The 24,127-nt window shown below is 41.2% G+C and overlaps 1 protein-coding gene across 4 annotated transcripts in view; it reads right to left on the reverse strand.

Annotated features, from left to right (window-relative positions):
* Enox1 (ecto-NOX disulfide-thiol exchanger 1) overlaps nucleotides 1-24,127 on the reverse strand; it is a 520,874-nt gene that overhangs the window by 129,881 nt on the left and 366,866 nt on the right. For all 4 annotated transcript variants that reach the window (XM_048341315.1, XM_048341316.1, XM_048341314.1 and 1 more), the window contains 4 exons: nucleotides 16,286-16,459; nucleotides 14,924-15,130; nucleotides 10,957-11,190; nucleotides 227-439 (listed from right to left, as the gene is read on the reverse strand). In XM_048341315.1, coding sequence (XP_048197272.1) covers nucleotides 227-439; nucleotides 10,957-11,190; nucleotides 14,924-15,130; nucleotides 16,286-16,459 — 828 coding nt within the window. The remainder of the gene's footprint in view (nucleotides 1-226; nucleotides 440-10,956; nucleotides 11,191-14,923; nucleotides 15,131-16,285; nucleotides 16,460-24,127) is intronic.

The following is a 24,127-nucleotide window of genomic DNA, read 5'->3' on the forward strand; positions in this document are numbered from 1 at the left end:
TACAGAAACATTGCTCACCTTGAGAAGTAAGCTTTCAGGGCAGGGTCCGTGCTCTTCCAAGAACCACAGAACATGAGACAGGTGATGAGATTTGCCATTCAATATGGAGTAAAATGGGAGATTTTTGAACTACTTACCCCCAAATAAAAACATAAAACAAATGCAGAAGGAAAAGGCAAAAACCAAAATCACCACAAAAGTGATGGCCCCCAAAATGTTCACTTACATTGAGTGAGGATCCCAGTTAAGGCATTTTTAAAATTCTCCTTCGCCTCTTCCATCTCTTGTTCATGGGTGGCTTTTTCATTCATGAGCCTGCGGACATGGCTGTTGGCTGACTGAACCATGGAATAGAACTGGTTTGCTGAACGGCGATTCACTTCCCCTCGTTCTATCCAGGAAAGTAGCACTGTAATCGCCTCAGAAAACTTGCTATCATCTGCAAATGGAAGACCAGCAAGCACAAATCATGCCAAGGCAAGAAAAAATGTTATTTCTGGGTCCTCTCCAAAGACAGCTCAGTCTACTCTGATGGGTATGCTTGCTCAAATAGACAACTTTGCTCTCCTGAGACTCACTGCTTCATCAGTCTTTAATTTCTCTTTTCTCCTCTAATTTGTGACTTTGTGGAACCACCCTGGAGGTTCTTGTTCTTACATCCAAAGTCCAAAGTTTCAGTTACAGACAAGTCATTTTGGGTATCTTAGTAATAAGTTATAGTCCTGGTCTCACACCAAACCTTGATTACCTTCTTAAGGCCTATTTGGCTCCACTACGTTCAGAAATAGAATGTGATGCCAGTTTTCTGATTTATAGAATTAGTTGATTGTCAAAATGTGTCAAGAGACTAAATTGCTTTCAAGCTGATGGTAATGTGAGATACTATTCCCGAAGCAGTTTGTAGGAATAAGTCCTTTCTTCTGCTGCTGTAGTTGAACACTGAGTTCATTTTAGGGTTAAAGTAACATGTTTAAGGAGGCTGCAAAAGAGAACATTTCCTTGTTTTCCACAAAAGAGGCCATGTTCCCTAAGGTTATCTGTGTTTGCTTTGCATAGCTGCTGGAAAGCCTATTTGAATCTGGTTTGGGTTGTATGGGGAGAGGCAGAAAGAAGAGAATGAGGTTCCTTCCACCTGTCAGTCAGAGATAAAGTTTACTTCAAAGCCAACGAATAGACTTGCCTGTCTGAGAACAGTTGTGGCACAGACCTATGTTGTATGGCCTGAAGGTGGAGAAAACAGGTGTGAAGGTGGTTAAGTTAATTAGAACTGGAAGCTATCTGTCAGTTATTACAACATTAATCGATCCAGCTACTGCTGAAGGCTCTGTGCATATTTTCCAGGCAAACTTGAGGGGAGAAGCCTTTCATTTGTATTTTTCAACCCCTGGACAATATGATTTAGAAAAAAATCTTATTTTCTTTTTACAAGTAAACTAAGTAGACTTGTAATTCTAATACTCAGCAGCAAAAGTACATTGCAAGATTCAGATTCTTACTCATTTAACAAATACTGAGTGCCTCCCACATTCTAGGTCCTGTCAGGCCCACAAAGGACCACCAGATATCCTCCTGCATTGGTCTATAAACATATATACATACTCCAGATGGATGGACAGAATGCAATTCATGTTTAATGAAAGAATTTAATTTTGGCTTCATTTATTACACAACATCAACTATTAGATGGTCACTAACATTCCATTTGCCTGTGCTTTGTAAATTGTATAGGATGCTCTACTTCAGATCTTCTCCCCCAAAGTCATCCTCCCAGACCAGGCTCAGTTTCCTTGATGTGGCTTGTGCTAACACACTGCATGAGAAAGGGCCTCATCCTGACCCAGGCCACATGGAATGCATTCTATCCTCTCCAGGCACAAAGCAGCCATTGTGGATGGCAAGCTGACCAGCCACAATTACTTATCCTTCCTCTGTTGAACCACTTGCCTTCTGGACTTGAGGATCAGAACTTGGCTTGGGCAAACTGTCCCCCCTGCCCTCACCCTGGAGCCTGAGGAGGGGAGGGGTCTGGGAGTGCCCACTGAACCAGGCAAGTAAAAGTCCAGTTGCCTTGAAAATCTCAACCCACAGGCACCAAGAGAACATGTCTTAGGATCAGAGCTGACTCATACAATTGTGTTAACTCTGGAATTTTCCGTCATAGTTCAACCCTCAGTGAACTCCAGCCGCAGTGGTTTCTTATCTCATTTCATGGACCGAAGCGGCTTGTATAAGATAAAAATCCATCATACAAGTTAACATTACCCTCAGCCCATGGAGAGGCCCATAATTTAGCATTATGTTTCTGAGAGGCCCAGTGCGACCGTTACTGTGGGAATAAATTTAGCCTCCCTCCTCGCACTCCACCTCTCTCCCTGTCAACATACGTTAGGAGAATGGACCTCAGAACAGACAGCAGAAATAAACTGAATGCTTAGACAAAATCTTTTCTTTTCTCCTAAGAAATAACAACCTCAAGGAACACCGACTTCCCATTAGACACAACACCAATGGGGTGGGGTGTGGAAAAAAACCCTTGAGAGTTAGGGAGCTTGCAAGAAGAGAAAACATCTTTCATTCCCGGGCTTGTGGGTCATTTTCCTTTCTGTTGCTTGTGGTCACTAGGTTCATAAATACACTAAGTTACTATCAGGAGGAGCACACTGAAAATTTAAAAGATGCATCTTTGCACACATGGCCTGAAAACCATATTTTACTGTCCTCTTCTAGGCCTAGAACTGAAGTTAAGCATAAGTTATAAGCAGCAGGTTGGAGTTCATTCAGTTTTCAGAAAGAGGAAACAACATCCTTAGGAATTAGTACTTGAAAATATACTATTTAAGAAAAAAATAAGGAGCCAAGAGATTTTTGTACCATATTATCTAGTACTAGTAGGCAAACTTCTATTTGCTTAAGAGAAGCAGAGAGTTTTGAAAATTCCCAACTTCATTTCTATACTCTTTGAAACTGGCAGGCCTGATGTATGATTGATGTACTGACATTCAAATTAAATTCAAAACACATTAGTCAAGCTATGCTTCGTAAATCCCGTCAATATTTGTTACCATGTAAAAAGTGACTTTAATTTATATTAATTAAGACCAAGCCAGTAACTCCCTCTGGATGACTAAGAAGCATACTGGGAGCGGTCATTTTCAATACCCAACTGTAAATTCAATTTTGTATTCAGTTGAAAGATCACTGAGAACGCAGAAGACAATATAAACTAATTTAAATAGGATTTAGATTGTGGCATTAGTAAAGCTATTCATGTGGAAGGAAATTAACACTGCTCATAAAAATCACATCAAAGACGCACTTATAAAAATTCCAAATACTCTCTGTGAACATGCTTAAGCATAACTCGGAACATGGGTACAGTTAGAAACTAGTGTGCAGATGCACTTTTTCCACAGGCAGCATGGAGGAAAGTGTTGCATCACAAAGGGAATATGGACCATTTGTTCATTATAAATGGCTCAATAGTTAGCCAGGCACCCAGTGGTTTTTAACTAAAATTGTAGCTACTCAGGAAGCTGAGATCTGAGGATCATGGCTCCAAGCCAGCCTAGCAGGAAAAATCTATGAGACTCTTATCTCCAATTAACAACCAAAAAGCTGGAAGAGGAGCTGTGGCTCAAGTGGTAGAGCACTAGTCTTGAACAAAAAAGCTCAGGGACAGTACCCAGGCCTTCAGTTTAAGTCCCATGTCTGGCACACAAAATATGCCAAATTTTTTCTAAGCAATTAGGAAACGTTACCATATAACCTGAGTTACTAGAAATATTTGCTTGCTGGTTTTCCTTTCCTCAGTTCACCCCATTCCTTTGTCATCATCCTCTTGGTTAAATACCATGGCGTAGCCCCTGGGTTTGCACAGGTTGTGCATTTTTTCTATGGGCCCTCATAGCCCTGGAATAGCTGACTTTCTTTCTCATGATTCAACATAAGTGACATTTTATGAAAGAACTTTTCCTGCCATCTTGGTTTAAACTAGGGGCTTCATTGCTCTGTTTCCATCATCTCATACTGTTCTAATATAGTTTCTGTGAGGTGACTGTTGGTTGACCTCTGTCTCCAGTTTTAAGGTTTGAGAAGAGAAAAACTTCCCAGACATAGTTTAATCTTCTAGTGACTTCTAACATTTCCCTTTGTATTTCTTACTTTGCTTTCTTATTTATGTAATTTTTAAACTGTCTTTAAGTAGTTGTACAAAGGGGTTTCAATTCAACACGTCAGCTCATGAGTGCTATGCATCTTGATCATCCATCATTACTCCTTCCTCAAGTTTCCTGGTGCCATTTGTACATAGGTACATCGAGTATGCTTTACTTCTCATGGATTGTAGTGATTATCACGAGCAAACCAGTGATTAAAAGTCAAAAAGCATTACAGTTAATAATAGCAATATTAGTTTCCTGTTAAAAGAATGTTCTCCCAGAGTAGACCCATGTTCCTGTGGGAGTCAAGCAGGCCATTCCCTTTATCCTTCAGGCCTGAGCTCATTGTCTCTGTGATGCCATATACCCCCAGAGTAATAAGAGCCTTTGGCAACAAGGCACTTATCAGATTATCCAATTATTCACAATTTTTTTTGAAAACATGCTTAGTTCTAGGAATATTACCATTACTTGGTTATTAACTTCATGGGGAATGAGTAGTGGTTTGATGATTATCTATTGTCCCTCAGTGTTTCGCCTGAATCCTCACCCTGCTTCATTTCTAGTGCAGATTTTGTCCCATTTTCTCTCTTTTCCATGTTTATTCATCATACAACATGTAGTAGGCAATGAAATGTTGCACATAGGATAATCTTTGGTGTTTGAAGACCACAACCCTGGGAAGCTTGTTAGAAATGCAGACCCGACCTTTCTTAGCTCTCTAGACTGTGAATCTGCATTTTTCCCTATTTTTTTTCCTGCACATTGGAATTTGGGAGCACAGAAGAACTGACTTAGTGAAATTCAGGTAAAGTAGGAGCTAATCTAAGTTAGGAGACAATGAAAGCTTGAACCTGAAGAGAGTATCTAAAACTTAAATGATTTGGTAAGGATTTAATGTGGTTCATAAGACCTAAATTCCCACTTTCAATGATAGAATGTCACTGTCAGGAAAGAAAAAAAAAGTATCCAAGGTCCTGGACATGGGCATAGACCTTATTGCGAATATACTGGGTCAGCACCAGGAGCCCCTCCACCTCCACCCCCGCCTCAATGATCTGATTCTACTGGGGAAGGGAATATGAACCTTTATTTGCCTTTGACTAGGGTACTTTACAACTCTAGGAAAATTCTCTCTGAAATAATGTAAATGAATATTTATTTAGTAGAAAATATAAATCTTTGTAAGGTGATTCTTTTTATTTTATTTAATTTTCCCAGTACTGGAGTGTGAATGCAGTGCCTTGCTCAGCTTTTTCATTCAAGGATGGCATTTTACCATTTGAGCTACACCTCTACTTCTGGCCTTTTGCTAGTCATTTGGAGGCAAGAGTCTCTTATATTTGTCTGCCCAGACTGACTCCAAACAATTCTCATCTCTTAGCCTCCTTAGAAACTAGGATTATAGGGGCTGGGAATATGGCCTAATGGCAAGAGTGCTTGCCTTGTATACATGAAGCCCAGGGTTCGATTCCCCAGCACCACATATATAGAAAACGGTCAGAAGTGGCACTGTGGCTCAAGTGGCAGAGTACTAGCCTTGAGCAAAAAGAAGCCAAGGACAGTGCTCAGGCTCTGAGTCCAAGGCCCAGAACTGGCAAAAAAAAAAAAAAAAAGAAGCTAGGATTATAGGCACTGGCTACTGGTGCTGAGCTATAAGGCAAATTCTGTGAGGAATATCCATCTATTATCAAAGGCAGAGATCAATGAATATATAGACATACCATTCATTGTGTATGTGTCTATTTCTTTGGAAAGAAAAATGTTGTCAAATGTTTCCATTCAAACATGGACCCTTCCTGTTCTTTTATGGATCCAGCTGTGAGTAAAGGTGCTATATCCCACCGAAATTTCAGATTTTATGTTCATGCCCTGGCTTTGACCCTGCTATTCTGAAATTCAAAGTCGGATTTCTCTGAGCCCACAATAGAGGAGGGAAAAATCTAATGAGTTATCAATTAGATTCCTTCCCCATCATCAACTATGGACCAGTTGGATTAAGATTTACCCAGTACCCACCACACTCTGCCCAATCCAGAAGTTTTACATGTGTCTGAAGTGCGGGCCTGCACTGAGGAGTATGCCCTTCCTCCAAATCTGTGGCAAATAAATCATGACTCTTACTAATATATATATAAATATATATATACACACACATACACACACATATATATACACACACATATACATGTATACATGTATATGTGTGTGTATATGTGTGTGTGTGTGTGTATATATATATATATATATATATATATATCATGTGCCAGTGATTTTATTTAACTTGTTCACTAACAAGGAAGCAGTGAGATGCTAAAACTGGCTCAAAGGAAGATGAGCCCCAAACAAGTCTCCATTTTCTGGCCACTCAATTAACCATGTATCAATTAACCAAATCATAGACACCACACAAGGCTACAGAGATATCTAATGCTCCCCACAATCTTGCCAACTACTGAGTATCTGTAAAAATGAGAAAATCAAGAAGGCAATCTGAGAATGTACTAATGATTCGTGCTTCAGGATCAAGCAAAATGTTTCTAAATGAAATGGCCTATCTTGGTTATGAAGGTCAGTAACACCAAGAAAGTAATTCTCAGATAGACTTCTGGGCATCATATTTCCCTTGTCTGAAGACGAAGCCCTGGCTTTTAGCTAATGGAATGTCTACTTGGCTCATAGCATTATTGATCTTTTACTTTCATGGAACCATAAATATTGACAACCACCTCTGCAAAATGCTGTTACCACTTCCACCTTTACCTCCCTCTCACAGGCTGACTCTAGCCACACTAAGGAAATAAGTCTAGTCCTCGTGAGGACCAGGCTCATGGTGACACATGACAAGATCCCAATGGCATTGTTGCAGACCTTTGTCAAAACTTCCATCTAACACAGAGAGAAACTCTTCATCACATAATGAGATTATGGGCAGCTTTCCAAAAGGGAGGAAAGTACACAAAAACTTTTAAGTGCTCCTGCCCAGAGAAATCCCCTGTGAATGAGGACAGAATGCTTCCTCGTGGTCTAATCAATCTTTTCATTGCACAGACCAAAGCCCGGGCTCCTTCAGGGCTAGATGGTCTGCATTAGACACACTGGAATTCATTATCTCATCTGCCTGGTGCCACTGTTTCCAATAAAGTGTAATTATGGTGCTATCGAGCTCCTTCTCACTTTCTCGAAGCCATCCCATAAACTTTGGGTCTATGCACAGTCACTTCCCAGTCAGTCTTCATTAAGTTGAATTGTCTCAGAACAATGTCTAGTTAATCAGCAGGGTGCCTACTCATTCTCTTTCTTAGAATTTGTATTAATGAAACAGACGCTGGGAGACATGGTGCCTCAGACACTACAAAATTACAATTCAGTGTTTCCCCTGGCTTTGAAAGGCCTAGCAGTGAGTGAATGGAATGTGGTGACCTGGTCCCCAGTGATTTCCCCCTTCTCTTACCCTAATAGTGATCCACTGAGTTGGTACCTCTACAAGGAGAGCATCCTGCAACTGCCTCTTTCAACAATGCCCACAGATGGGCACAGGTAGCTCATACCTATAAGCCTAGCTACTCAGAAAGCTGAGATCTGAGCATCATGGTTCAAAGCCAGTACAGCCATAAGTCCATGAGATTCTTATCTCTAATTAACCACCCAAATCCCGAAGTGGAGCTATGACTCAAGTGGGAGAATATCAGCATTGGGTGAAAAAGCTAAAGGACAGTTTCTAGACTGCGAATTCAAGCACACAGATACACACATACATACATATACATGAAATGCATAGTGTGTGTGTCTCTATGTACATATGTACATAAACTCATTTCAAACCTACTACTATAAGTGGCAAGTGTAGGCTGATTTGTTATTGCCATACTCAAGAAACCTAAGGCCTGTGAGGCAGGGACTGGTATACTGTGTTCTCTTCTAGTACTGGGCACAATGCCAGGCACACGGGAACGGCTAAGCAAATACTTCTCCAGGGACTGGAATGATGGGTGAGCACATCACTACCCTCATTTCCACTCATGCCCAGTAGCATTATAGATCAGAAACACAACATGCCCAAAGAGCTGAAGAAGAGAGAATGGAAATGGTTTACTGAACACCTACTGTATGCAGTTTTAGCACTAGAGAGGCCACAGAGAGGATTATGGGTCATAATAACGACTAGGCTAGTCTAGCTGAATAAAGCTGATCTAATAGAAAAAATTGTAAGAATAAATATAAGTACAACATAAAAATAGGAGGAACTGTTTATAATAAGCCTAAGACAGGAAGATTTCTCAGAGGAGAAACAAAAAATATCAAACTGAATTAGGTATTTTCATACTGTATTTTATCTTCCTTTCTGACATGGGTTTCTGTAAATTATGGCTTGACTGCACTTTATAGCCTTGCATCAATGAAATAATCATCAGGGAAACAGTTTCCCTGGCTTCTCCTGGCTGGCTTTGCAGCGTTATAAGGATCATGGGGTGGATTTTCTCTTAGAGAAAGCCCATTTCCTCAGCAATTAAATGCTGTTTATATTCCACACTCTGTGCTTGGGTTGAAATTGTCAAGCTTGATATTACCTGACTCTTGCCTAAGATAGATCCTCAGCTAGTTCATTCTACTGTAACAGTCATCTATTAAAATTTCCAATCTGCTCGCACCTCAAGGGATCAAGCAGTACTTGGCAACGGTACAGCTTCAGAGTTTTGCAAATTATACTCATCTATATAAATATACATTTTGAAATGGCAGGGCTTGAAAATTACTCTTCCAAATTGACATCCCAATCTGTTACCGTCCAAAAGAAGAGGCGAGTTCTGTGTACCCCATAGATGCATAGACATTCTGGCTCTGCTTTCTGAAAAATAGCATAATGTAGATGCCAAATCTTCATGAATTTCTTCCATGAGGTGACAGAGCCAGGGTGCTAGGTTTTGTCACTTCGAGGTGTGGATCTGACAGGATACAGTTTAGTTCACATAAAATAAGGTGATACCACACTGTACACCAAATGTTAAAACAAAAAAAGTATTTGTCCAATGAGCAGACCTAGTTGAGAATGTTGTTCTTTCTCAGTCTGGACAGTCTGTATGGTTTCTAGATTGAATAGAGAGGTGACAGGATGGCTGTGTTTATATTGTCTATGCTTTTGGTTGTAGAGACAGCCATTGCCTATGTACCTACACCTATTTAACAAACCTTCTCAAAACTGCAGATCATGCACCGAAAAGTGTCAGCAAACTACAGAAACACTGTTGTTGTAAAGGGGCAGTTCAAGGCCACCAAGGGGCTTAAATCAGGAAGCACAGGACTTTCGTTTTTCTTTTCTTAAAGCATAGAATGTCATTTTCCTATCTTTCCAAAGTAAGTGTTAGGTGGCTTTTCACACATTTTCTTTAGTGAAAATATCTAAATCCACTTAGATTAGAAATATACAGAAATACACCAGCCAGATGTGTAAAACCCTCTCAGGACCAATCATAATGCGCCCCCTCCCCCATCAGAAATCTGTAATAGCCTCCCCGTTGTTTATGGACTAAAACCCAAAGCCAACACAACTTTCTAGGACCCACCATCTGGTCCAGATACTTTTCCAGCTTCACCTTGTTCTATCAACAGGGTGTGCATGGCAAATCCTCTCTACTTCCTACGTGCCTTGTTTCTCAGGGCTCCTTCTTCAAGTTAGAATACCTTGATGCCTCCTTTTATGTAGGGAAAGCAGTCTTAGTTAGCATGCCATGTTCAAATTCTGCCTGCTCTATAAAAACTTGGCCTTGAGTTTTCAACACATGGACACATACCTGTTTGCTTCCAGTTAATTGTATACCTGTAGATGCCTGGGACCATTTGGGCCTCTGTTAGCCCAATAGCACCCAATTACCTGAGGAAGGTCTGACCGTCATTTGCCTATAAAATGTCTATATGTTGATCAACTCACACACTTTGGTCAATAAGAGAACTCAATACACACATCATCATCATCATCATCATCATCATCTTGACTTCAAAATCTGCCTTTTCCCCCATCATTACTGAAGTTCTTCTGCATATGTGCTAAGGTCTCCATGTGCAGTTATGTCCAGAAGCATCAAAGTCAGAGGAGGCCTTTGCAAACCTTTCTGGCAAGGAAGCATGCACACTTATGTTGCTACACCTGTAGGTGTTTGAAGTGTCTTTTCACCTCTATCTCCCTATTTGTGCATGTGTGCATGTGTGCGTGTATGTTCCAGTACTTGTGATTGTGCCAGTACTGGGGTGTGAACTTAGGACCTCATGTTCTTGCTTCACTTTTTCTGCTCAAGGCCAGTGCTCTACTACTTGAATCACTTCTTCAGCTTTAATACTTTTATCTCTGGTGGGAGGGATCTGATTTTAGGCTTCTCCTCCATCCTCCGTGGGTCTTAGCATAGGGCCCAGTGTGCCTCAGGAAGGCCTTAAGAGCCCAGTAAGGACTGCAAACTCCACAGGGGACACTAGGAAGTGTCACACCACTCCCATACTTCCTTGGCTCAGAGAGCTAACCAGAGCAGAGGACAGGCGACTGGGTGTAGCACTGCTGCTGCCAGCATGGACCTCTGTCACCTCATTCACTGAGCTTTGTGGAGTGACAGTACACATTCCTGAGGCATGCAGCAGAAGGTACTAGAAAGGCCAGGGCCCTGCTGAAGCCCTGCGCTTTCTGGGGAAGTCAGTAGTTGAATGCACAAGAGAGATTTCCAGAGCTGTGGTGTTTGGAGATGGCCACGTTTATCTTTCAGAGGACAGTGGCTAAGGCAGAGGAAGAAATGCTAGGCGTGAGCTTCCATACCTTTCAACTTCTCGGCCAGAAGGGCAGCTTCGTGCTCCGAGTAGTGCATGATGGCCGGCGGGGAGGGTGGCCGGAGCCGGTCCTCCTCCAGCTTGCGTCGGTGCCTTTCCTCGCGGGCTCGCATCCTCTGTTTGCATTCCCACTCATAGAAGTCATCCCTGGCCTGGGCAAAGTCGACGTGAAGGCGGCCAGAATCCTTTTTGTCCGTGCTTGACCCTAACCGCATTCGATAACCTGAAACAGTGGAGAAAGTCTGCTCACAATGGACACAACGTTTGGTTCAAGCTTCACCGAATGCTAAGCAAGCACTCACTTATTGCTCTGTGCTCAGGATAGGACATCTTTCCCCTAAGAGGTAGAAAGCCCAATGGCTTCTTCCCATCCATCATGGAATACTGCTAAATTAGGCCTGTTACAGATTTGGGGACAAAGATCATTCCAGAAGTGTCTCAGAGAATTTCTTACCATGTACCAATTACTGTCATCCACAAGATAACCTCAAGAAAAAAGATACTAATTGGGCCCCCATATTTTTCCCCCTCTGGTTTTCAGGAATCTCAGAAACAAATTTGGCATGTAATATATATATATATATATACATATAAAAAAGTAGAGAATCAATACATATATATGTATATACACATATACATATATATGTATATTGTAGAAAGTAGAGAGTAGTAAAAGTAGAGAAACAATACATATATGTATATGTGTATATACATATATATGTATTGTTTCTCTACTTTTTTATGGCTTTGTTTTGTATTTGGAATTTACTGTAACTCTATTGCATAAGCACTCTTAAATTCTTTCTAGAAAGAGGTGGGGTATGAGTACATAAAAGAGCATCTGTGATATTTAAGGGGATCTACAACGTTAATGCTAGAACACCTCACTCGCAGGGTACTGCTTCATTCTTCTAGGAAAGGCTGCTATTGAGTTTTCTCTCTGCAGCTGCAAAAGCCACAATTACAAGTGCAATTTTGCAATGTTGTTTCATTTCCACATATCCTCTGGGGTACCCAGGTGAATATTTTACCTTCTACCAAGAGCCCTGGCTCTTGCCTCACTCTCAGCCTGTGCACCACATCTGGCACACAAGGCCACACAAATTGTCCACCCAAACTTTGAAGGTCACAGGAGTCCTCTGGAAGAGCTTAGAGCAACACACACACACACACACACACACACACACACACGATCAAGAACTCTGGGGGATTTGCTTTGAGCAACCACACTAAATAGAGATTATGAGCAGAAACTTGATCTACGGCCTGAAACCAGTCAGTCAACTTCAAATGAAGAAGACTTGACTTTGAGGTTGCTCTTCACTTTGGGGTACTCAGATTTTCAGAATATAAATTCAGATCCCAGCAGGAACTCAGCTGCTAGGGGCAGCCAGAAAAGAGAGCAAAATAAGCACTTTTGCCATGTCGGGGCTTTGCAAATGAAATATACAACTGTAAAATGCTGAGTTGTGCTGTGCTGATGTTCGGGAGCTCATGGTAGTTTGGATGGACTATCTGTAGCATTCTAGGTTAAATCACAGCTGCAAACCCCTCTAACGGCCAACTTTTCCCCTGGTAGGGCACTTCACACCTTTGAAAACTTACAAATAAGATACAGATCTCACAGCTGATGCTTCAAGCCACTGAACCCTTCTCCCTCCCAGGTTCCCACTGTGCATTTTAAAAGCAAAAGACATAACCACACTGATCAGCCATGCAAACAGCCACTCACTAATGAGCAGAACTAATGCTAGAGCACAGTGTGCCTTGGTTGTGGCCGATGGAAAGTGAACAAGTCAGCGGGCCACAGTGATGCACAGAACAGCTGGGCAGCAGGACTGTCTAGGACAGGCCAGCTGTCCAAACTGGCTGAGCAACATTCCCCTGCTCACGTCCAGAGAATCACTTTCCTGACATTTCTGTACCAGATGCACCTTCTCTTTCACCAAAACAGCATCATTACAGCCTTAAAAGAGACCCTGATGAGGCTCAGACTAAAATTAGCTTGGCCGTCAGATGTGAACACAGTACTAAAATTAGGCCTTCCAGCTGGGCTTGGGCTTGGGCTTGCAAAAGTCTGATGTAGGAAGGGCAGACTGCCTCCTTCCTGCCCCTTCAATTAGTCAGCCTTTCAGATCCTCTCAGCTCTGACATGCAGGGCAGAGGTGGGAGAGCTGCAGACTTCCCTGTGCTCAGACAGGGAAGCTTGCAGGCGAGGCCTATGCTGGGCCTTCCTATATCTGCGAAAGATAAGGAGCATAGAAGCTAGAGTAAAGGAACTCCCTTTTGCGCATCCAAACTTGGGGCTGCTCATCTTTGTGAATGTCTTTTTGATTGGGCCTAAACACTGAATTGTGTTCATATGGAAAGGAGCTTTGATCTGTTCTAAACCTCTCATTGAATAAGGTGGAATAAGCAAAAGTTGTACTGACAAGTTTTAGTTTAATATAGTAACTAGAACTCGGGTCCTTAGGGCAGGGTTCACAGAGAAACAAGAATCAATTCTTCTTCATCATGATCAGATAGTGTGAAGAAAGAACACAATGTAGAATGGTTGATTATTGGGTCTACCCCTCCTAACAGTCCTGATTGGTGAGTGTAATTATTCCGCAGATGAGGACCTAGAGGCTGGGAGGCAAATAATGCAGGCAGGCTTACGAACTACAGTATTGCTCTCTCCAGATCCTCACAGTCTGACAACTACATTGCAAGATGTCTTCAGGTCTGTTTCCCATTTCTACTAGGGAATACTTCCAGACTCTATTTTTTTTTCACATTGTAAGCTTACTGGAATAAAGGTTTTTAAGTTTTCCATAGTGCTGTGTAACTCAAGAAAGTCTCCGAGGTATTGCAACAACCTCAAGGCTTCTGGGGTGTGCACAGAACATCCGGGCAATAGAAGCAGACTGCAGAATTTAAGTAAAACCTGGCAGTCATATTCTTTTTTTTTATTTTTTTATTTTTATTTATTTATTTTTTTTTTTGCCAGTCCTGGGCCTTGGACTCAGGGCCTGAGCACTGTCCCTAGCTTCTTTTTGCTCAAGGCTACCACTCTGCCACTTGAGCCGCAGCGCCACTTCTGGCCATTTTCTGTATATGTGGTGCTGGGGAATCGAACCGAGGGCTTCATGTATACGAGGCAAGTGCTCTTGCCACTAGGCCATATCCCCAGCTCCCTGGCAGTCATATTCATGCATTGGTTTTTTTTCTTATTGTTTTCCCACCTTCACCCATTAGCTTTGCCTCCGGAATAGGGAAGGGTATACAGGAAGTAGGAGACTAAAACTGTTGCTTGGAAGGAAGAGCAATAAATTCATCCAAAAGTCTGCCTTTCTAAAAACCACACACACACCAACACTATTCTTAAATTTAGAAAAGGACTTGTTGACAGACTCCATAGACTTACTTCAACACCCATGAGTGGAAGGCAGCCCTACACTTAATTTCAAATCTGTAAAGACCTTGTATAAAATGTCACACCAAAGAACAAGGATAGTGGGGCAGATTTCACTGGGTGATGGTACTGGGCCTACCACAGGCCCACGAAGTACTTTTCTGCAAAGAACTCATCTTTCTTTGGTACCCCAAGGTGGAGAAAGGGAATTCACTTTTAAAAGACTGAAAGACAATTCCATCCAATTATAATAATGGTCCTCCATACTCAAAATATTAGCTTTTATCTAACACACACTTGAGAGCATTAATTAAAAACTCAACAGAAGTTCTAAAGACTGGATAGTAGGAAATCTTTCCTGCAGCAAGGTATATGAGTTACACTTTTAAGGGTAACAGAGAACATCTCACTGCTAAGGGGAAAAAGAAAGGCAGAATTCCTCCTTCTCTAGCCCCAAACCACCAGAACCTTATTGTGGACTAAGGCAAAAGGGAATAAGCTCATATTAACATCACAAAACATGACAAAATGCCCAGAAAACCCCTTATGCAAAGCGAAGTACCAGAAAGGTAAATGGCTTTATCAACCATGAATTCCTCTGCAAAGCGAATGTGACAAAAATTCTTCTTGCTCTTTCGGATAGCTGTAATATCACCACACTGCTCAAAGACTTCTTGAATAATTTCTTCAGTAGCATTCTCTGGTAATCCTCCGACAAACACAGTCTTACACCCAGGAGGTCGCTCTCTTGTGGATGGAGGTGGAAGATCTAATATCACAATGAAACAGAGAGTCGGGGTTTGGTTTTGATTTTTTGTCTTTGATTTCCTGACTTTCTTTTTCCTGGTTCATCTGGCAAAAGTCAAGCTTTGCAGTTACTTGTGTTCGACTGGGTCATAGTCAACTTCTATTTTCCTTTCCCTGCCTCCTCCCAACCTTCATTCTTTGTGTTCATTTCTGCACAGCATGTCTATGCTTGTCTATGAACAAAGGTATTGCACATGTTAGCATAATTTCATTTTTTTCCTTCATAATACAGAGGCCTAGGAAAAGGGGAGGAGAAGCTGCACAAAGTACAAAAACATGATGAAATGACAATGTGAATAAAAACCTTGGCTTGTTATCTGCTTTGTCTTCTTGCCAGATAAAAATGCAGCATCGTAGAACACAGATGCGTGACCCAAGACAGCACACACAATACTTACTTGGCAAGCAAGATGCTGTGGCTGAAAAAATACTTGGTTATTATTCGCATTTAAATGAGCAAACTATTAAATTTGGGGGAGGCTGTATAAGAAGATAAAGTGTACGCTGTCACAACGTTTTACCTAGTTTACATGTAGATTACTAAAGCAATCTTCTGAAAAAAAGGCAATACTGATTAACACAAATTTAAAAAAAAAATCCTAGCTATTTAAGTCCATAACCCTAGTTATTTGAGGCTAAATTAAAAAAAAAAATTCTGGCCCATTTACTTCATCAGCCATAATATGTCCTTCAAGCAAAAGCAATTTGGTCCAGAAATTTGGAGATACAGGTTTTCCTCTCCTCAAAAATTGTTAACTTCTAAATTAATTTAAATTTCCATCTAGCAAAGCATATTTCATACTTCTTCTCCCACAGTTGTGAAGATAGATGGAAATGCTTATCTATTTCACACCCTGTTCTCTAGGAAATATTTGCCTCCAATGCATGCAAAAAGATTCTCAATGCTGGATATAAACCCTTCAATGTTCCATACTGAGTGAGCTCTTGGCAGACACAAGATACACCTGTATATTTGCTCTAACCTAGAGACAAAAGCATCTGAAGAATACACCTCATTCCGTATATGCTTGTGTAAATAGCATCTGAAATACAATGCAAATTCAAATAAAAAATGTTTTAAATACCAAGCAAAGTATTTCTCAGAAGTGCTACTTACTTGGATTTTGAGGGAAAAGCGTACAACTTTTGCAGTGGATTATTTCTTTGACAACGGCCACTTCTGTTGGTGGTGGCGGTGGTACCAGCCCCAGGCCTGGTATCATTGGATTGATGGGGGTGATTCCAGTCATCATATTGAGGCCTGGATCAAAGCCTGGGACACAGATTGAGTCTGTGAAAAAACATAAAATAATATTTTGTAGGGTGAACATTAAATCCATTTTCATTGCTGTTTTTTTTTAATTATATTGCAAAGATTTTATTCTCCAAGAATTTCTTCTTGCATCCAGGGTAGCATTATAGAAAACTGTGACAAAAGGAAAAGGAAAGGGGAGATGAATATAAAACTAGACAAAAAGGAAATCATATTACTTAAAATATTAACATGGCAAAAGTGAGCACAATGTATTAAAGTGTAAAACCATGCACCAGGAAGCTTTGTTATTACCAAAAGTGTAATTGTCTGTTCCTTAACATCGGTGCATTTTTTACATTGCTTGTGGTCCAAAATGTGGGCTAGGAGAATATCATTTCATACTGAAGTGCCTGTGAGTCTGATACTCAGCCTGGTTTTTCAAAGGGTGTTCTTGCCCCGGCGACCTAGATTTGAGAAAGTTCAATTGACATGTGTATACTTTATAATCATGACTCAGGTCCTACCAACCTATTTCTCTTAGAGTAGGGAAAATGTCATTAACAGTGATTATAATTATAATGACTGAGATAGACACAGGCGGACTTAAAATGGGCTAGATATAATAATGAATTATACTGGATCATCACACATTTCTTATCAATCAATAAATAATTGCTGCACCTTTCTGAAATCTTCATGAATAGAAAAACAACACAAAAATTGAAAGAAACAAGACGTTTAGCTTTCTCATACAGAACATGAAATTCTTTCTGTTTGTTTTTAATGGTAAGTGTGAAGTCATTTTTCTATTAGCAGTTTTTCTCATTGGGCTAAGTCCATGATAAGAAGCCCATAAGCAAATAGTCATAGTTCTTACAGAAGTGCCTTAATCCCCCAATTAGGATGCATTATTCCTCTTGGACACAACAGATCTTGCCATGTTTTTCAAGCTGTACAGTTCTACTGGACACCATCTGGAGGACTGCAGGAACTAGTCTGTGTTCTGACCATTTTCAGACAAAGTTTCAGCAGTGTCCTCTTCCCTTGCATAGTGTCTTGTAAAATGACTTGTCCAACATTTACACTTCAGCTACAAAGTGTAATGTGCACCCAGTAATTGTGACACCAACTTCCAGAAGCTGCAGGAGCATTTGCACTCTTTAAGAAAAGGGAGCAAGGGTGGGTGGATGTTCAACATACTGAATTCTTTTTAAATGTGATAACAAAACAAGTCATTTCAAATGGGATATAGAGAATTTTTTTTCTTTTAGTAAGATCTCTATTATCAAAAAGATAAACAAATGTTTGCAAGGATATGGCAAGAAGAATCAGAATGCTTAGTAACTCTGTGGGAATGTAAGTATATATATTTCCAAACAGTTAAAAATGGAACTACTTTATGACCCAGCCATTCAACTGCTAGGTATAAAGCTAAAGGAAATGAAATTAGTATGTCAAAGAGACATCTGTGCTGACATGTTCATGGCAGCACTGTTCACAACAGCCAGATAATGCAATCAATCTAAAAAGGAATTGATAAACATGGAATACAATTCAGCAATATAAAAGAAGGAAATCTCTCGTTACTTGTGGCAATAGAGATGAGCGTGGAGGATAGAATGATAAGTGAAATAATCTAGGTAAAGAAAGAGAAATCTGGGGCTGGGGATATGGCCTAGTGGCAAGACAGCTTGCCTCGTATACATGAGGCCCTGGGTTCGATTCCCCAGCACCACATATACAGAAAACGGCCAGAAGTGGCACTGTGGCTCAAGTGGCAGAGTGCTAGCCTTGAGCAAAAGGAAGCCAGGGACAGTGCTCAGGCCCTGAGTCCAAGGCCCAGGACTGGCCAAAAAAAAAAAAAAAGAAACAAAACAAAACTGCAAAGAACCAATAGCCCCCTCATCAAGTGGGCTAAAGACTTACAAAGAAACTTCTCTGATGAGGAAATGAGAATGGCCAATAGACATATGAAAAAATGCTCTACATCACTGGCCATAAAGGAAATGCAAATCAAAACAACATTGAGATTCCATCTCACCCCAGCAAGAATGTCATATATCAAGAAAACTAATAATAACAATTGTTGGAGGGGATGTGGCCAAAAGGGAACCCTACTTCATTGTTGGTGGGAATGTAAACTGGTTCAGCCACTCTGGCAAGCAGTATGGAGATTCCTCAGAAGGCTCAATATAGAACTCCCCTATGACCCAGCAGCCCCACTGTTGGGTATCTATCCAAAAGCCCACAAACAAAATCACAGTAATGCCACCAGCACAACAATGTTCATCGCAGCACAATTTGTCATAGCGAGAAGCTGGAACCAACCCAGATGCCCCTCCATAGATGAATGGATCAGAAATCTGCTTTCTTGAAATCTGGAAGGAAGGAAGGATAGATGGAGGGGAGGGAGGGAGGGAGGGAGGGAGGGAGGGAGGGAGGGAGGAAGGAAGAAGGAAGGAAGGAAGGAGGGAAGGGAAGGGAAGGGAGGGGAAGGAAGGAAAGGAAGGGAAGATGGATGTTGACATAATAGAAGTGGAGAGTAGACTGTTTACAGGAGGCTGTGATAGGTGGGTAGGGGTGTGGTGGGACCATGGATGCATAAGTACAGTTAGGGTGAGTATTTCAAATCAGATGCAGGGGATGGTGGCTATAGTTACTGATAATGCATTATATTCTTGAAAAAAATGCAGAGATGTTAGATGTTCTTTCCAAAAGAGGTGATGCCTTTGTAATTAGCTAGATTTAATTGTTCTTTAATGAGTATATATATATATATTTCAAAGGATCATATTATATATGATAAATACATACAACTTTGTCAACTAAAAAAGCAAACACTTCATAACAGCAGGAGTTGTTAAAATATCACACTGTATTTGGACATTTATTATTTGGACAATTATAGGACATTTTTTCCTGAGGGGTTTTCAGATGGTAGAAAACAGTATTCTCTCTGATGGTATGCTAATGTCCCCAGGTAAACCTACAGAGGGCATGGTGACCCTCTACTGGTGAGTAAGGAGGAAACTTCCTTCTTAGATGTTACTCTCCTATCTTCTTTCTTCTCAGATTAGATCATTCCTGCTCTTTTTCATGTTCTTCTCTTCTTTGGGTTTCTCTCAAGTGGTCTGTGCCTTAGCCTTCTTTATTCAGGCATACTGCCCTAAATGACTGGGTACTCCCAGAAGCAATGACAGCTAACACTTACTAACAGTTACTGTAAACTCAGATGATAAAGTGGGTCTACAAAACCTTTTCTTTTCTAGGAAAAAGTACATGACATTCTCTTAGCTACTTTTGCCATCCCTCCTCTGGATGAACAGACCAAACAGTGAGATCCCAATCTGCAACCTCAAGGGAAACGTGTCCCAGTTAACAGAAACTCCATTTAATGTGATAGCATGTTAGGAGATTTCACTAAAAGTTTCTGTTTTTCTTTAAAATGTGTATATATGTGTTTTAAAAATAGTCCTGGGCTGGGGCTATAGCCTAGTGGCAAGAGTGCCTGCCTCATATACATGAGGCCCTAGGTTCGATTCCCCAGCACCACATATACAGAAATCGGCCAGAAGCGGCGCTGTGGCTCAAGTGGCAGAGTGCTAGCCTTGAGTGGGAAGAAGCCAGGGACAGTGCTCAGGCCCTGAGTCCAAGGCCCAGGACTGGCCAAAAAAAAAAAAAAAATAGCCCTAAATGTGTTAAGTGCCAACTAAGCATTTTCTTTCAAAAAACGGTCACTCATACCCCTTCTAGCTACTTCCTTGGTGATCATGGTTCTCAGGGACATAATCTGGGACAGAGGAATGCTTGATTAGATTCTCTCTGGAAGCATCAGCATGCCAGGACTCTAAGATTCTGTGCCAATTCTGCTCACAATAACATGATGTACAAAAAAGGTTTAGTAGTGACATGGACAAGACTCACACTCTCATTATTCATTTAATCTTCATAAAATTTCACTGGTTTTATTCTCATGACTAAAAAATTAACTCAGCTGGGTGCCAGTGGCTCATGCCTGTAATCTAAGCTACTCAGGAGTCTGAGATCTGAGGATTGTGGTTTGAAGTCAGCTTGTGGAGAAAAGTTGGTGAGACTCTTAGCTCCAATTAACTACCATAAAAGATTGAAGTAGAGCAGTGGCTCAAGTTGTAGATTACTAACCTTGAGCAAAAGAAGCTTAGGGACAGTGCCCAGACCCTGAGTTCAAGCCCCATGACTGGCAAAAAATAACAACATTTAAAGTAATATAAGTACAATTTCCCACATCACAAAAGAAACAGATGGCAGGGTCAGGACTAAGAACCCAGTATCTGCTTCTTTATTTAAACATGGATAAACATGACTATTACAAAGTTTCCACTTTGTATGACCCAACTCCATTAGTCACCTAACACATGCCACTATTTCCCCAAAATTTATCCCATTGGTCCACATGCCAATTATAAAGAAGTTCCAGAAAAGAACGGCTTTTGACATATGATCTTTGAAATAATACACTAGCTTCCAAGGTGAACACATTAGAAACTAGAAATTCTGGCGATGGGACTATTGTAGGTCTTGTGCTTTTCATTTGATCTCATTCTGTACATAGGCTTCATATGCCTCTTTGCTGGCCTGTCCCTCACTATTCTTTGCCAACACAGGATGATTTAAGGATGAAACCATGTAGGACTACAAACCCTGAAATGTGAGCCCTGTACACTATTGTAAGCAGATGTTTCCCACATATATGAGATGAGAAAAGGGCCACTTGCATTTCCTTTAGTCCTAACAGATGCTTATTTCCTGTTTGGAGGCCAAATAAATAAACATGCATTCTTAAACAGGCTCAAAAAACAGTCAATTCCAAAAAAAATGTTTTAATATACAGCAAGAGTTCCTTCGTCTTTTCTGAGACACCAACAGAAGAAGAGAGTAGGAGGTTTGATCAAATCTGCGTGGTGAGTGCAGTAGCTTGAGAAGTGCTTACAAAGGAATTAACACCTAAATTATGTGAGACCTCAAAGGATCTGAGATTCACTATTTGAGCAGAGGACAGGGGGAGGGATTCATTATCTTCTCTTTTCTTAAATAAGAGACCATCACTTTTTTCTAAGTAATGAGGAACAGATGGAAATTATTTTCTCCAATAGCACAACACATATTATGGACTAACTCATGAAAGTCAAGGCAGAAACTCCGAAACATGGAGAAAGATACAACTTTAGGAAGACTGAGGAAAGGAAATGTAGATGCTAAGAGTCAGCTCCTGATTTGTTTGGTAGCTCTGCCCTCGTGAACATCAGAGATAAGGAGTTGTCATTGCACACTGGGTAAAAGAGGCCAGAGTACATGGCATCATGAAAGGATCCAAATAAGTACATAATGGAGTTTCTTTTTAGAAAGCATAGGGGAGAAAGGCTTGTTTGCTGTAGACTATAGTTTTTCTTGCTCCTCATGCTGTGGCTGGCTCCAAGCATAGAGGTAAGAGGTGACATTCAGCACTGGTTCTTTTGTAGACGTCCAGTTTACTGATTCATATGCCAGTGTTGGACCAATGAGAGAAGCATTTTTCAGAAGGCTGTTTGAAGAGTTTGTGTTTAAGATTTTAGAGACATGGGAGCTAAATTAGCTTTTCTGTGCATTTATTCATCCAGTGCTTCCTGAGCATTTGCTATTGCTAGGATCTAGAATCTTATAGGGAAACTACATGAATTCATCACTTGGAAAATCACAGGGTTTGAGGTGAGACTAAAGTTTGGGCTCTACCTCAAATAGGTGAGCTGAAGAAAAAATGGCCTTCCAGGGAGGAAATGGCCTTCAGAGACTCTGAGAAGCCTGGGGAACCCCAAATAACTTGTCATGGCTATCATGGTGTGCCTGTGACAGGCAGGTCACCAGGAGCTGATGGGCTGCAGACATCTTGCAAACCAGAAAGGAGCTTGGCCAGGCAAGCTGTTCATTTCTAGCTGCTTCTCACCGGAATGGCAGCCTGTACAGGTTAGTGGTATGCTCTGCCAGTTAGACTCTGCAAGGCCTTTGATACCTTCCATCTCTCCTTTCTCTTTGCTACCTTAGCAGGGGCTTAATCCTGTCTGCCCTTTCTGATGGACGTCTTGGTAAAAGAGTCTCTTGTTTGGAGATGGAAAACAGATCCTACTACAAAGAAAGGCAGGTGGGATCTTTTGCCAGTCAAGGCTGCATGTAAGTAGGTCAGGTGAGAACTGGAAATCCACACTGGGGCTAAAGGGAAAGAGACAGGTTGTCAGTGCCAGGAAAAAGTCTGGCCCAGACAGCAGAACACAGTGTTCCAAGAGAATAATAAGAGGAAAGAGAGAGTAATCAGGGTAAATGGGGGAGCATCTCAGGGCTTATCCTGAGCAAATGGTTCCTGGCAAATGGCTAAGTATACAAATGGTCAGTCACAGGCAATACACTGTCCAGCTGTGTGGTGGCATCAGGGCAGGGCCTCTTTGCAAGTCACAGAGCCCCAGCCATCCCTCTCCAGGCTTCTTGACTCAGTCCATGGGAAATAAATGTTAGTAATGACATCTCAGGGTCATGGGTTAAGAACTTAGCCTCAGGCTGGAGGAGCAAGACAGAATCCAGATAGCACAAGAGCCCACTGAAGGTGGCAGACAGCCCAGTCTTCAGACGATGAGCATGGGGCAGAGCACTAAGTACAAGTGGATGTGGCGTCCCAGAAGGTGGGGCTCCAGGGGTTTTGCTCCTGCTGAGGCCAGATAAACCATATGTCCAGGAAGAGGCTAGGTCCTTGACTTGTGAGAGACAGAAAGACAGACTAGAGAGGCCCTGAAAAATGTGCAATGGCATCTGTCCTTTCTCTAGCAGGACTATTGACTTAAAATATAACCTGTAATCACCTTCCTCTACAAAGAAGCCATGTGATATCTGAGGGCATTTGTTGGCTGGCAGTTTCGGATAGAGAGACTTTCTCAGAGTAGTCTCTAATTGCAACTGACAAGGCTGCTCTTCTATACTGCTGTGAAGTGCAGGGACTGTTAAAGTAATGGTTCTTTTCATTCCATGTTCTCCTTTGCTCAAACATGCTTTAAAAGCCACTTTGTAAAAAGCAGAGAAAAAGTCATTTTTCAAAAAGTAATCTTCAAGTCTAGGGATGATAAAAGGCTGGCCAGTTTCTTAACTTCTCTGGGCTTTAGTGTGAACAAGAATGTGGACACCAGGCATATGGTAGCTGCTACACAGGAGGCTCTAAGACCACCTGGTAAAAGCACATCAGTGTGTGAAGAGCCCATGTCACTGACAGACAGATCTGAGTCTGTCCAGGGTCTGCTGTACATGTGTGGCTCTGGTACACTGAACTAACTTTTCTAGGCCTTAAATGTAATAACTGTAAAATATGGAGAATAGGGCTTGTTTAATGTTCTTGTGAGAAACAAGTGGGATTAAAAAAAAAGTTTAGTGTGTCCTGCAAAAGGAAGTCCTCAATAGATAGCAGTAGCTGCATGAAACACTGACAAATGTATTTATAAGACATGTTTATGTAACCTTATATACATCATTAACATTGAATGCACATCAAAATTATAGAAATGATCATGAAGTGTTTTCACAAACATGGAGCACTGACAAGATATTCTGCTAGATATAAATATGAGTCCTACCTTCATGGACATGACAGGCCAATGACTGAAAACAACTTAATGGAATATGAAAATATAATATACCACCTACTGTGAGATA

Source organism: Perognathus longimembris, chromosome 3, assembly GCF_023159225.1.
Source record: "Perognathus longimembris pacificus isolate PPM17 chromosome 3, ASM2315922v1, whole genome shotgun sequence".
In the NCBI taxonomy this organism is placed as follows: domain Eukaryota; kingdom Metazoa; phylum Chordata; class Mammalia; order Rodentia; family Heteromyidae; genus Perognathus; species Perognathus longimembris.